At 42.6% G+C, this 15057-nt stretch overlaps 3 protein-coding genes across 3 annotated transcripts; all 3 read left to right on the top strand.

The window, feature by feature from the left end:
• Positions 1–1605: 1605 nt before the first annotated feature.
• Positions 1606–2235, top strand: LOC127766985 (uncharacterized). Its single transcript, XM_052292178.1, has one exon. It carries the CDS (start codon positions 1606–1608, stop codon positions 2233–2235), a length of 630 nt encoding a protein of 209 aa, XP_052148138.1.
• A 1403-nt stretch (positions 2236–3638) lies between these two features.
• On the top strand, positions 3639–4300 carry LOC127766984 (uncharacterized). The gene has a single exon (XM_052292177.1). It carries the CDS (start codon positions 3639–3641, stop codon positions 4284–4286), a length of 648 nt encoding a protein of 215 aa, XP_052148137.1. The 3' UTR covers positions 4287–4300.
• A 455-nt stretch (positions 4301–4755) lies between these two features.
• LOC127766981 (anaphase-promoting complex subunit 6) lies at positions 4756–13841 on the top strand. The gene is made up of 16 exons (XM_052292174.1): positions 4756–5173; positions 6041–6175; positions 6258–6331; positions 6684–6723; positions 6902–6947; positions 7124–7203; positions 7309–7484; positions 7572–7697; positions 8081–8155; positions 8860–8985; positions 9540–9609; positions 9987–10069; positions 10941–11054; positions 11610–11709; positions 12351–12386; positions 13027–13841. The coding sequence occupies exons 1-16, from the start codon at positions 4808–4810 to the stop codon at positions 13117–13119; spliced, it is 1740 nt and encodes a 579-aa protein (XP_052148134.1). The 5' UTR covers positions 4756–4807; the 3' UTR covers positions 13120–13841.
• Positions 13842–15057: the final 1216 nt, after the last annotated feature.

Consider the following 15057-nt stretch of genomic DNA (forward strand, 5'->3'; position numbering starts at 1 on the left):
GCATTGGCGGCGCAACACTTATCGCGCCGGCGCTCGAAAGAACCTCAAAAATCACGAACGCGCCCCCTACCTGGCGCGCCAGATGTCGGAGAATGAACTCCTCCATCAGGGAACCGTGAGGCCCCCCTTTGTGAGTTTGGCCGGGGGCAGCGGGTGAGATTTGAGGGCTTGGTGAGCGAAGCTGTGTGATCTTGAGGGCGTTCAATCCCCAAATACGATGAGACAAAAGGGGTTTATATAGGTTCGCGCCGCTAAGAAGCGTAATACCCTACTCCTGTGTTTGGGACTATGGTTGAGTGTTACAAGGGTTCCTAAACTCCGGAGAGCATTCTCGCTCTTCTTCTCCTAGAGTTCAGGCCTACTGAGTGTCGTCGTCGTCGTCGTCCCTTTTCTCAGTGGGCAAGGTCCTCCTTTTATAGTTTAAGGGGATACCACATAGGCCCAACAACTAATTTCCTCGAGAAGTATTACCATCTTTGCATTAAATGCATTTCTTGTTCCTTAACTTGGAAGCCGCATACACGTCGCCTCGGTCGTGGGGCCTACCACACCATGCCGCCTGACACGAGGGACGCCCATGTCATTCACTGTTTAATGGGTGAAGACTTCTGGGCTCCTATTACATCGGGGAACGGGAGCCTAGCTTTGACCAGAGCGGGAGGACCGACTCCGGCTGGGATAAGAGGATGAGAACCTCTCACCATCATTATTTGATGGGACATGTCAGGCTGCACGCCGCCTAACACACGAGCAGCGCACAGGCGCACTAGCCAGTTCCATCGGTTATTCGACCAGTCACAGACCGGTTGAGTACACTGCACGCTGCATTAAATGCGGCGTGGCGCGACCGCTCGGGTCGCCATAAATGCAGGTAGGTGGGCACCTGTACGTGGTGACCTAGAGAGGGGGTCGGGGGAGCCCGACCCCTAGTCACGGGAGGTGGCCGCCGCCGCCCGACCTCGGGCCCGATCCCCCCTCGGGGGAGGGCCACGTGGCGCCTGGGGCAGCCTTTTCCCTCTAGTCTCGGCCAGGGAGTGTCCGCCACCCCACCTCGGGCCTGACTCCCCTTGGGGGAGGGCCACGTGGCATTGGGGGGCGGCCTCCTCCGACTAGTATTTGGGAAGGAGTGGCCGCCACCCCACCTCGGGCCTGACTCCCCTTGGGGGAGGGCTATGTGGCATTTTGGGGGGCAGCCTCCTCCCTCTAAACATGATAACCCCGGGCCCATATCACCGACAAAGTTTTATTGGGAGGAAATGATTAAATTTTAAAACCCATGATAACTTCTTTGCATATACTCCTCTGCAGTAAAGCTCAAGGACATCCAATCTTCTCGCTAATTTAGTACTATAGGGTGTTTGGAAAATAGGTTAGGAGAGGTGGAATTAGGAAACGGAAATGAATGAAGCGATAGGATGAAATATGGTGAGAATGATGGATAGCTAAGATTGAGACTTATCCTTTGAGGCGTGGGAAATCATATCTCAAACCTATTTTCCAAACATGACCATAGTACTAATCTCTCCACCTAAATACCATCCTATATAAGCCACGCGCTGCGTGTGTCAGTGTCACCGCGCACACGCCTTCAATTATTATTTGCCAATGGCTTTCTCGGCTTCCATCTTCTCCTTTTACTCCTTCGCCGTCGCCGCCGTCCTCTTGGTAGGCACGGCGGCCGCCAGGCCAGCCACGTCCGCCGTCGTGGCTCGTGGCACCAATGCCACGGCGGCCGCCGCCAACGCAACCGTGATGGCGCGCCGCGGCCGCTCCTCGCCGCTATCGACGGCGACGACGGAGGAGGAGGAGCAGCAGTACATCTGCTACCTCTGCCGCGGGCGCAACACGCTGATGATCAGCTGGTGCCCCCTCGACAAGGACGAGTGCCACATCGCCTGCCTCTCGTCGCCGTCGTCGGCGTCGCGCTCCTCCTCCTCGTCTCCGCCGCGCGCGCTGCCTTTTTCCGCCGCCGACGACGATGGCGGCGACAACGGCCGGGGCGGGGGCCACGACGACTGCTACGTCATGAAGGTGTACCCTGACGGCAGCTGGGTCGTCGTCGACGTGGTCAGCTGCCAGGCGTCCGCGGGATGCTACCTCGTGTGCAGCTACGGCGACGCGCTGCCGTCGTCGTCGTCGTCGGGCGCCGCTTCCGGCGAGATCACCCCGGCCGCCATCGGTAGCCCGCTGCCGCGCGGCCTGACCGAGTTCGAGCGGTGCGGCGACCAGCGCTAGCCGTGCCCGGGTGCCGCCGTCCGCGAGCCCATGTCGACAACGCGTACGTGCAGTTTGATGATCCGATCCGACGAATGTAACGTTGGACATAGCACTAAACCTCGTGTCAATCTGTGCATAAATATATAGGCAGTATGGTAGAGAGAAAACCAAAAGAAATTCAAGCAAGCAAAACAAATAAAAATAATAATACGAGTAACACTTTAGGTTTCACAATTTTTTTTTCAGGAAGTAGTAGTTAATGTGGAAGAATCAACCAGCTCATATTTGCAAACTACGATCTGTCTCTGTTAACCAAATTACGAGTGTGTGTTCTTGGGATAAATTCACAGCCGTTTAATTTCTTACTGATCGGATCGATCTTGCGGCTTGCGGCAGCAACACGAGAAGTCTCCTCGTTCTATGGCTAAAAACGTCCCAACCTGCCGTTTCGGTGGTTTGTTTTTTGGTAAATGGCTGCGGCAGCACAACACACTTTGCTTGTTGCTCACCACTTTCAAACAGAATCCATTGCTTCCTGGGCTTGCTAATTAACCGTGTCCACCGCTGACAAATAGTACCATCCACCGCCGGAGCGCGTAGTTGCTGAACAGCTGAATTAGTAAATCACTATTCCACTACTGATTTGCACTACATTTGTTTGCTGTTCATAGCGATATGCGTAGTCTACGTGCATGTACTATGTTTTTTTTTTTTGAAAGGGATATGTACCGGGTATTCATGAGTATGAACCTTGTTAGAAAATTTGTACAGAGGAAAATAGGAAATGTATACCCTAGACGTTTGATCTGGAAAATGAGTACAGCTAGAAAGCTATTTTTCAGATGAGGATGAAATATTAAGTTGATGCGCGTGAAACGAGAAAACTATTAGTGCATGATTAATTAAAATATAATTATTACAGCCTTTATAAATGGGTATCTTTAATATTTTAAAGCAACCTATATATAGAAAGTTTTTGCATGAAATATACCGTTTAATAGTTTAAAAGCGTGCTAACGAAACAGAGATACAATCCGAATCTTAATTACAAAATAACATATGTATGCAACCGATTTTTCTGGTTTCTCTTGATGAAGAAAAACATGTAACCTCTACATGGGAAGAGATAATTAGCAGATTGCTCGATTGAAATTTGATACCACCCTTCAGAATTCAGATAGCACTCTTACGCAGAAACGGGTAAGCACTTATTCTCGTATAGTCAAATTGTAGTATCCATTCATTGACTGAGATTTTGTTGGTCTCCCAACATAATCATAATTTCATACTACTACGCTCCTGACGTCAAAATGCAGCTGCAGCCAAAATGACCTATAAATATCCCCGCCATAAAAAAAACCCTTATAAATGAGACAGGCTGCACGCATCATCTCTCATCAATTTGTCATTATCTTTGCGATATGCCTCTCTCAGTAGCTTCCATCAACCGTGCATCCTACCAAGTTCTCCTCCTCCTCGCCGCCGCCGCCGTGTCCACCACGGGCGGCGACGGCAACACGGCGCCCGGCAATGCCACCGCCACGGCGACGACTGGCGGCGACGACACGGAGATGTACATCTGCTACCTCTGCACCGGGCGCAACCCGATCCTGATCAGGCGGTGCCCCATCTACTGGGACTACTGCCACCTCAACTGCTTTGACGACGCGCCCTCCACCGCCGCCGCCGCCGACGACGTCGCCGCCGTTCCCGTGGCCTCGCCGGCGGCGCCTGCGCGACGGGTGGGCGGCGTCCCGCGCGAGACCCTCGAGGACGAGGAGTGCTACGTCATGAAGCTGTACGAGAACGGCAGCTACGTCATCGTGACCACGCTGGGCTGCTCCCAGACCGCCTCGTGCCTCCTCTCCTGCGGCGGCGGCGACCTCGCAGCCGACGGCGAAGAAGCCCTGGCGGCGGCGCACCCGGCCGGCGCCGTCGGCGTCTCGCCGCCGGTGAGAGCGACGGCTCCCCGCGGCATGCCGCCGCCCCGCGTCGCCGATTTCCAGCGGTGCGGCTCACAGGCGATGACCGCTACTCCGGCAACGAGGGCCATCACCGGCGGCGTGTAGCGACCGCTTTCGGCTCCGATGGACGACGTTCGTGCACATTAATTCGTCTTCACATGATAAAAAAAAAAAAGAACAGTGCAGCAATTGTAAGATAGACATAAGAATTTGCAGGAATTCCAAAGGAATCATTTCAAATTATCGTTTCTCCCGTGTTAATAATAATAGAAAAGTAAATTCAAACAGGGACGACTAAGGTGAAGAACGTCAATGTAAGCTGGCAAAATCAACATTTGTATACCACGAAATCTATACATTTCCGTAGGTTTTGATCGCAATTTCACAGAGGTAGATTCCGAATCCGGCCAGATGATGGGCCTGGCCCGTGTGTCCTCTCCTATACAGGCTTTCTGGTTCGTTTGCATATGTTGTGGGCCGTGGGCCCGTGGCCCATAAGCCATACTGCTTGCACGTTCCATCCATCGATCACTTGCTGCGATCCGCGGCGCGTCGGGACTCCATTTTTTTTTCCCCGTGAGAAATTTCCAAAAACCACCGCTCTCCGCCGCGAACCCTAGTGGCGAATGTGGGATACAAAATTCGGTTTCCCTCCAGCAGCGCCGCCCACCACCGCCGCCGCAGCGCAGAAAAATCCCAAGCGGAGGAGAGAGGCGGAGGCGGAGGCGGAGGGGGAGGTGGCGGCGGAGATGAGGGAGGAGGCGGTGGAGCGGCTGCGCGGGGTGGTGCGGGACAGCGTCGGGAAGCACCTGTACGCGTCCGCCATCTTCCTCGCCGACAAGGTGGCCGCGGCCACGGGGGACCCCGCCGACGTCTACATGCTCGCGCAGGCGCTCTTCCTGGGCCGCCACTTCCGCCGCGCGCTCCACATCCTCAACTCCTCCAAGCTCCTCCGCGACCTCCGCTTCCGCTTCCTCGCAGCCAAGTGCCTCGTGAGCTTCCCCACCCACGCCCTTGTTTAGTCTGCCATTTTGTCGAACATGTTGGGTGCATGCTGTGTGTAGATAGAAGGTTTAGTTTCACTGCCCCTGTTAATGTTCCAGTGCGTGGCTGCGCTTGAGCTTCCTTATGAACAGTTTGTGGTTGTATGGTGGCCTCAATGTTCTTTCACTCTGGGCATTGTTTGGCAGTTTTTTTGACGATTTGATTCTGTGTGTTTGCAAGCACTCGATAAAATTTTGCTTGATCAGCTTTTAGCTTTAGCTGTATGAGTTGAGATAGGGTCGTTTACTTCACTCAAGGTGCGCCCAATGGTTTGCACTGGGGGATTTCATTTTTTTGGCTTCAAGTCCAATGCTCTGCTGATGCTTCAAAATAATTAACATGATACACCTGCATTTTCTCGACCAGAAGATTTTTACTTGGGCATTCCATCAATGAACGGGTGCTTAGCTTGGTTCTTAATAGCTGGTCTGATCTGGGAGTTTGGTTGATTATAATATGTGCTTCCTGCTTCGGACTTTTAGATAAATGAGAATTTTGTTTAAGTTCTATATATGTCAGATATATAAACTGCACATATGATTTTGACTGCTTATTCAATCAATATCCATGACACTCGAAACAAAAATCTGGTTTCTTATAGGAAAGATCAAAAGAACTGTATAGGATTAGTGATTTTTTTAATGTACTTCTAAGATTTTACTTTAGAAAATTGAACCATACCAGAAAATATTATGATTCAGTATAGATTTTTCTGATTTGTGCTCTGGTGTACAGTCCTGTGTAGTCCTTTATTTTATCTACCGTCTTTCCTTTTATCTTAGCTACTGTTTCATCGTTTTGTTTTGGTTGGTTAGGAGGAGTTGAAAGAATGGCATCAGTGTTTGATCATACTTGGAGATGCAAAAATAGATGAGCATGGAAACGTTGTTGATCAGGATGATGGCAGTGACATTTACTTTGATAAGGATGCTGAAGACCATGAGATCAATGTGTGTTGACTCTTCTTTCTCTTCCCCATGCCTCTCTCTCTCTCTCTTAGTATGGTGATTGATAGTAATATTTGCTTGCCAGATCAAAGCGGCAATATGTTTTTTACGTGGCAAGGCATACGAAGCACTGGACAACTGTGACCTTGCTCGACAATGGTAAAGCATCATTTCATTTTTTGTCTAATTGAGTGTATTCAGTGGTTCTGGTGAATGACGATGCAGTTATTTTGAAGTCTTTCTTCTCTTACACCTTTTACTCAATATCTTCACTGAGAATGTTGGGTTATTCGATACTCTTTAGAAGATATAAAGAAAATGAGTTTTTCTTGTAAAACGAGGACACACTGCTAATAGTTGAAATAACTGTTGCTACCTGGAAGTACTGCTAATTTTCTTTGTTTGAAATTAAGATTTAAGCAGGATTGTCTAATCAGTGTTTTTTTTGGGCATATCTGGCCAAATAGCTTGGTTAAGATGGTTTTATGGCTTTGTTCTGCTGTTATCTCAGGTACAAAGCTGCAGTGAAGGCTGATCCTTTGTGCTATGAGGTGAGAAGAATCATGTGACTCTTTAGTACAATACCTTTTCAATTACATGAACCACCATTATTTTGTATTTTTGGTTCTACTAAATATGGAATTTGGCATCCAGATGCTAACATGGAATTGGGCCTCTGTGGTAACCCCAGTTAGTTCATTCCTAACTTCTTATGTCTGTACATGGCAGGCCCTTGAATGCCTTGTTGATAACTACATGTTGACATGCGAGGAAGGTAAGTTTTACAAAATCAATCTTCCCATCTGTCATGTCCATCCTCTTAGGATATTTCTTTTAAATAATACAATGTTTATTGTTATTACTGGACTAGTTTTAAGAAGATATGCTTAATGTTGGACCTTCAATCCTCTCTTTGTTCTTGGTACTTATTGTTATGCAATGATATATCAGAATCTGAGCTGTTGTCCTCTCTAAAATTTGGAAAAGAAGATGGGTGGCTCTCAGCATTCTACTCTTGTTTGATAAGGAAGGTACACGACTTATTAACTGCATTGCTTTGCAATTTAATAAACAATATGTGTATCTGCATTCACTTATTTCTTTTGATCATGGTTTGTTTTGTTTTATGGCTTTAGCATGAAAAAGAATATATAGTGGAAGCAAAGTTCAAGGAATTTGAACGAGAATCTTGTAGTATTTCATCTTTGAGTTCAGGACTGACACTGAAAAATAATATTGACGTGTTGGCTTGCAAAGCTGAATACTATCATCAGAGTGGAGAGTACCAAAAATGTTTCGAACTCACATCTGCGTAAGTTTGTAAATGATTCATTGTCGGTACATATGTTTCCTTGATCAATATTGGTTTATCATTCTTGTGATGCTATATGTGCCTCAGGTTACTTGAAAGGGACCCTTTTCATTTGAAATGCACGTTAGTTCATTTGGCAGCTGCAATGGAGCTTGGCCATTCAAATGACCTTTATATTTTGGCCTGCAATCTAGTGAAGGACTATCCTCAGAAGTGAGTATTCCCACTGGCCTGCCCACATTCAGACCCACATAATATTTGTTATCCTGCTAGATGGGCTTTTCCCCCCTTTCATTTGCATGTAACAATCTTAGATATAATGATAGTGTTGTGCACATTATTCATCTTTCTGCAAACTTTAATGCAACTTGTAAAATCTAGCCTTTAATAGCATCGGGATTGGGGTAAAATATGTTAGCTGACCTTTATTTATGTGATGAACAAGAAGAGATTGACCCCCCCCCCCCCCCTTCATGTTGGTTATATAGACTCCAATAGTTGGAGGGACATAATACTAAAGTACACTTGATTGTTTGTAGTCAGACATGAGCAAACAAAGTATATTATTTTAATGTCAGCTGTGGTTCCATCTGTAGAGCTCTTTCCTGGTTTGCTGTTGGGTGTTATTACTACTGTATTAAGAAGTATGATCAAGCACGCAGATACTTTGGGTAAGCATATTCTTCTCTTAATTTCTACTGTATTATTTTTATTTGAACCTTCACTATGCATTTTTGCCTTAGGATAGCTTAGAAGATAATCCTGCTGTGCCTTCGATGTTGGGATGTAAAATAAAATAGGGTGTGATTAGTGAATATCCTCTGCACTGCAAATCACAACCATGTTCCTGCGTAAGGCAACACTTTTGTCACGAAAACATGGCAGAGATGGTATAACATGTGTGCTACAATAGTGTTACCATCTGATGGAGAGAACAGTGTCCATAGGTGCCATTGCCTCCTGAAATCTACGCATATCCAACTGACTGATTGATTTCTTATAACAAACAATATATTTCTTTGTTAAATATTTTTAGTTGTCTGGAATGATAGAACAATGTGATAAAAAGACAGAAATGAGTAGGTTCTACTCATGTAGTATCAGTCTGTCAGATGGTTTGTAAGGTGAAACATATCTGTCCAATAATTCTCCAGAGTCCAAGTTCAAATAAACAATATATATTTTCTTAAGACATGTGTCTCAGTTATACCAGTCCAAAGGTTGCAGGTTATTTTGTTTCTTATTTGTTCAATGCTCATTGTTCATTGAATTTAATCATGGATGGGTTTAACCCTCTTACAACTTCTTATACCTTGTATTCTTGTTCAATTTTAAGTAGCTGTAATATGTTTTGCACTAATATATTTCCTATCAGCAAAGCTACAGGGTTAGATGGGACATTTCCTCCTGCTTGGATTGGTACTGGTATTGCTTATGCTGCACAGGAGGAGGGTGATCAGGCAATGGCTGCATTTCGGACAGCAGCTCGGCTATTTCCTGGGTCAGTAATTCCTTTCGAAGTAATTGTTTGTGTAAAAAAACTTCTTTATTTGTTATGTTATTATGCTGTGTACAGTTTAGCAAAATATTAATTAAATTAATTTGATTCTTTTAACACTTAAGTCAACTCAATATTAACTCCAGAGCATACTTGTACTTGTTTGTCTAAGGAGCAATTATCTTAACACAATTAGTTGCATTAATTTTCCTTTGTACTATCTTTCAATTGTTTTGGCCTTTTATTCTGGAAATTGATATTCGTATTTTTTTTGGGTGTGACAAGCTTTTGTATCTGCTATGCATTACCGATTATGAGCATTGTGGATCCTTTCTACTTTCTTTCATTTTTTGGCCTTCTGTTCTGGAAACTGCTATTCGTGTTTTTTGGGACACTGGCAAGCTTTTGTATCTACTACACATTACTGATTATGAGCATTGTGGATTGAGTTCCTCTCTTTGTTTTGGAGTGTAAATTCTTGTTGCACTTCAATTACTTCACCTCTGTTGTTGTCTGTCCTTCGGCTCACTATTTGTTGAAATTGTTTTCTATTTCAGATGTCATCTGCCAACTTTATACATGGGAATGCAATATTTGCGAATGCACAATTTCAAACTTGCAGAGCAGGTAATAACTTGAGAAATCCTACCGAGACTAATTTTCTTATGAGGCTTCCACTCTGATAAAGAAACTATACTTAGAGCTGACTTTTTTCCCTATATTTTCTCATTCCATATTTTGTTTTTGGCAAAAAAGGAGGTTTAATGTGGTAATAGTAGTTGGTCAGATGCTGAAAATACATCCTGTATTTGTAATATTGGATGGGTTATAGAAAATGAGATATTATCATGCACAACTTCCTTTTACTTAGTGAATACTGTTTGTTGTAGCTCACAATGAGAGCCTATCATGGAGAGTATGTTATTTGCAAAGTTTTATTTGGCAAGGCATAATAGTTTTGTCATCATTTTTTTAAACCCCCTTTTCTTTCTGCTGTGATGCAGTTCTTCACGCAAGCAAAATCTATCTGCCCATCTGATCCGCTTATATATAACGAGATGGGGGTTGTAGCTTATAATATGAAAGAGTAAGAGTTTCTCTGTTCTAAAGGTTTCTTTTGTCTGCTTATCCTATTATTATTGGAACCAGTGATGCTCCACTTTCCCTTGTAAGATGCTTTGATCTCATGAAAGGGAAAGCATTCCTATAAGTTCTATATCTGATATTCCTATAGGAAAAATGTTATGCTAACATGGATGTTTTGAAAGATGTCCATGATATACAAGGTTGATTTGGTGGTTCTGAAATTTTGAATAGAATATGGATGTAGTATGCATAGTATTGTATGGAAAGCCTTTTGAAGTGGGATGATGTGAACCCTAGTTCATGTTAAGGTTAGCATGTAGAAACTGGCTACACCGGAGGAACTTTGGGATAAAAGAAGAATAAAAGAAGGGAAATGGCTCCAGGATAAATAAGAAAGGATAGGCTATTATGATGAACTTTGGGGAGAAAAAATGTTTCATCTTTCTTGATTGATTTGTAACGGATGATTTGCTGTTCCCTTTGTATCGACAAGATCTTCACATAGTATTCAGTGAAGTAAACCCAAGTAAGAGAGCAACTAATTTTTTTCCCCTTAGTTTCCAACTAATGCTGCACCAGCTGGGCCCTGCATTAACGCAATCACGATAACAAGTGTGTTTTATGCATTTATAGTATGATCATTAGAGTTTGAAATGTGTGATTGATGTCCATGATCCATATACAAGTTTGGTTTTTATTTGCTTTTCAAATTCTCTTCAACTTATAAAATTTCATCCCATTAGATTTGGTTCTCTGCTGAAAAAAATGTTTGACACATCCAGTTCTAGTGGTTTCAGTAAAAAGAACTGTTTGTGCTGCTATTAAAGTAGTTGAGAATTTGATATTCTGTTTTTTTTTAAAAAAATGTTTAGGTATCAAAAAGCAGTTCAGTGGTTTGAGCTAACACTGGAGCATACTTCATCCTCCTTGAATGAAATGTGGGAACCAACATTGGTGAATCTTGGGCATGCATTGCGGAAACTCAAGTAAGGGAACCATCGCATCACATTGTTACATTTAATTTCATAAGTCTGTTGGCATATGACTTTTTTATGTTAGTTTAGCAATAGATTTGTCAAGTTCCAATCCCATTTATATGCTCAATTTATGATTTTTGTTAACATGAGAGAATGGGAAAGGAAGTGTTGATTTAGTTCAGTCATCTCAGTTGTGCAGCTGTGGTTGCTTTGTTTGAAGACCTTTTATTACAGACTAGAACAAAATAAATCAGCAATATGCCAGTGTTATTATTTGGGCCAGTGTGTGTGAGGGTAAGTTCGAACTTGTGGATTTCTTTGTATCCAGAGCCAGTCAAGCCTAAATTGCATGAAACTTTAATAAGAAAATATGCCTTAGATTTTGTGCCTAGCATATCCTGACCTGAATAGCATTTCTTTGCGATGAACAGCAGCTTTGCTGTTAGTTTTGACTGATGGAATAATAATTAACCGAATTATACTGGTTCTCTTTCTTTTTGGTTGTTGTCATCAGTTCTTAAAATATCATTCTTGAGCTAACCTTTTTTTTTTTTGTTGCAACAGGAAATATCAAAAGGCAATATCATATTATGAAAAGGCACTCACCTTTCAAACCAAAAGTTTGAGCGCGTTTGCTGGTCTTGCTTATACTTACCACCTTATGGTACTCTTCTGTTCCTTTCTTATCCACTGCTTTGAATGGTACTATCTCTGTTATGCTGCACTGGCATGCTGTAAAGGCGATGTATCATGTGCATAGGGCAGAAGTTCTGCAAATTCTGACAAAAGAACCTGGAAGATGATACGTGTTAGATCATGGTCTTTCCACATAGACTTATATTTAATTATCTATTGGATATCTATATGATCAGAAGTTCAAAACTAAGTTTTATGTAACCTGCTACTTCAATTACAACATCAATTCATATATGTGTGCTGAGCGTTTACCGTTGAAACATCAGGATACTTGGTATTTGTTAGTTCCCATAGGCATAAGTGAGAAACAACTAGACAAGGCATAGAGATGCCATTGGAAGAATCGAGAACAGAGGAATGGGAGGGTGATTTAAGTTCTAGTAGTAGTGTTTTCAGGAAAAAAAATTTCGGTCAGAGATTCCTTGCTAATTTACATGAAAATCACGAAGGACAATTGACCTTTAAGCTTAAGTTGCATTTGTAGAAGCAATATTTTTTAGTTTTAAGAATGAGACCTGATATGCTTGATTCATTGTTTCAGTTTGACACTTCCACAGTTACTTTCTGAGTATATCTGAATTTTACTAATATCATCTTTTCATAACACAGGATAAATTCGAGGCTGCGATAACTTACTACCACAAGGTGACGCTCTATGATCATTTGTACTTAGCTGTCATGTTTAGAATACATCTTTCTAATCAAACACCTTTGGCCTGTTTGGTTGGAGGGAGTTTTTAGGAGGGATTGGGAGTTTAGAGGGATGAGGCTATTAAGTGTTTTGTTTGGTTGGGAGATATGGGAATTTTGGTGGAATGGGGATGGGGAATTGAGTAAGGAACTCCCTCCTTTTCAATACCTGGGTAGGGGCAGGTAATTGGGAGGGAATTCCTCCTTTACTTTGTCTAAGCAAATCTCATCCATCCGTTTTTATTAATGACCTAATCTCTAACTAAACTCCCTATCAATTTCCATCACCTCTACCAAACAAGATATTGGGATTAAAAATCAAATTTCCATCTTAATCTCATCATCAATTCCCTCGTGTAAACTCCCAATCCTCTTCCCTCCAGTTACCAAACAAGCCGCTTGGAGCTGCCAATAGTTCAGCATAGGGACTTTCTTGTGCGTAATGTATCTTCACCGTGTATATATGCAATTAAGTTTTTGAAGTTTAAAACTGAAGAGATATAACAGTGGAGACCAATGCCTTTCTATTCAGTCTGTTCGTTGTTTTCATGTAGCGCAGGGTTAGTTACTAATATTTTCTCGCTATTTTGGTCAGGCTTTATGGTTGAAACCAGACGATCAATTCTCCACAGACATGCTAACGTTAGCCCTCGAGTCCAGCTGTCAAATCACTGCTCGGACAAGATAGCATAGGTGCAATCGCTGTTCGCAAACTGCAACAGGTGATGTTGTATCTTAGGAGTGCTGTATCAATTCGGATCATCTGTAGCCAGTCTTGTAAAGTTAGTGTTTAATATATAATTGCTCAAGCTCATTCGCCGTATCATCAAGATTTTGTTACCTTCGTACTGATGTAAATACCGTCCATTCCTTGTCATCACGACTAATGATGCCCAAGATTATTCTGCATGTTTAGAAAGGTTAAGGTCAGCCGCAATTGTGAGGTAGTTTTATTACATTCTTATGATAACTGAGGTATTTGCTGTAAATTTGAATGGAATCTTGATCCTTTTCTTACGAAGTGTCTATGCCTGACTCCTAAGATTTGTGGATTTCTTTTTTTTTTCTAGCGGTTTCATTCGATTATTATTCTTAAATACTATTAAATAGATGAAAGTAATATGTGCAATGTTGTACGCTCTCTTTCTTATCTGAGCAATTAGTTGCCCAGAACTCGTTATCTGTCGTCTGTTGGTTCCACACGATTTCTCGCGGTTATCCCCCAAATCGATGGAGCATATCCATTTCTCGTGGCCTCACCAAATTCAACTGCCGAATTGACTTGACTGTATGGAGGAAGCAGAGGTTGCCTCAGTTGAATTTAATGCTAACTTGTGTTTTAAGCTAATTTAAGTTTGTTGAATGAGAGATTATTTTACTTAGATACATGAGTACAAAACCGTAGTGATTCCAAAGTTTGTGCAAAATTTCCATCACGCAGAAAATCACGCCGGGGATACAATCATTCATGGAGTAAACATTAAGAATTCTTCAGCAATCATCTGGAAAGAGGCATGGCCCCTCCAAATAAGTAAAGCATTAAGCCGATGCCTTCGGAAAAGGTAAGATTTTTAGGGAAGAAAATAACGCTAGCAATTAGCTTATTGCAGTGTCTTGGAAGGGTTTTTTTTTTCCCGATAACTAGTGTGTTGCTCCGTCCGTTCAAAAAAAATTCGGAAGTACCTATACATCTTTCGAAAGATTTTTATGATCGTATCGCACAGATTTTTAATCTTTGGATTAAAATCCGATAGATATAATAAAAAGCAAAAAGTAATTAAGAAACACCATAATGGACACTAAATTACCATATCCTCAAGAAAAAAGACCAAATCCAATACAAAATTTAAAATTTACATGCGAAGATTCAAAAATTACAGTGTAACTTACAAAAGTTACCGTGTAAGTTTCATAAATTACACTGTAACTTACAAGAAAATGCACTGTAAATTTGAGTGAGAAAATCGAGTGAGAGATAAGAAAAAATCTTTCGAGTGAGATATAGCAAAATCGAAAAAAATCTATTATTAAATGAGATATTTTTATACAACAAATCCGAACATACTCCTGTCCAATTTTATTGTATTAGGAAATATTATATCTAATATTAGGTTTGTTTTTTTTTCTTTTGATGGAGGGAGTAGAAATGAGAACCACCTCGCTGTGGCTGCCGCCTGCGGATGGTTCTTTTTTGACTGAAACTTATCAGTTCTCTCAACGGTTCCCATTTATTCATGAGAAATTGTCAGGGAAATGAGCTGCATACTCCATACATCACATGCAGAGAGCTAAGAGGTGTCATTGTCGACCGACAGAGTTAGTTCCTACCAGCACTTGAAGTCAGCATGCGTATGTAGAGGAAACCTGATGACAGCGTAACTGCAGGAAAGGATTATGAAACTAGGGGAAGTGAAGCTCACTGAATTGGTGGCATTTGCATGGCGCTAGTGAGGGCAGGTGAAAAGCAAAGGTTGCGTTGTGGTATTCTTTTCTTTCAGCATTTGCATAGCCCTGCTAAGTTGGTAACTGCTGCAGATGGTATTACTGCATAAGCTCACTTTGGTAGTACATGGCCCGTTTCCATTCTTGCGGTACTGTCAACTCTCATGATGTTTGTGATTTTCAT

Source organism: Oryza glaberrima, chromosome 3 (assembly GCF_000147395.1).
Source record: "Oryza glaberrima chromosome 3, OglaRS2, whole genome shotgun sequence".
Taxonomy (NCBI): domain Eukaryota; kingdom Viridiplantae; phylum Streptophyta; class Magnoliopsida; order Poales; family Poaceae; genus Oryza; species Oryza glaberrima.

What these genes read in the sequence shown, in the direction of transcription:
- LOC127766981 (XM_052292174.1), top strand. Translation starts at nt 4,808, where the DNA reads ATGTGGGATACAAAATTCGGTTTCCCTCCAGCAGCGCCGCCCACCACC. An exon ending in GTGAAGGACTATCCTCAGAA is followed by an intron (nt 7,698 to 8,080) that starts GTGAGTATTCCC and finishes TTCCATCTGTAG; the next exon opens with AGCTCTTTCCTGGTTTGCTG. An exon ending in CAAGCACGCAGATACTTTGG is followed by an intron (nt 8,156 to 8,859) that starts GTAAGCATATTC and finishes ATTTCCTATCAG; the next exon opens with CAAAGCTACAGGGTTAGATG.
- LOC127766985 (XM_052292178.1), top strand. Translation starts at nt 1,606, where the DNA reads ATGGCTTTCTCGGCTTCCATCTTCTCCTTTTACTCCTTCGCCGTCGCC.
- LOC127766984 (XM_052292177.1), top strand. Translation starts at nt 3,639, where the DNA reads ATGCCTCTCTCAGTAGCTTCCATCAACCGTGCATCCTACCAAGTTCTC.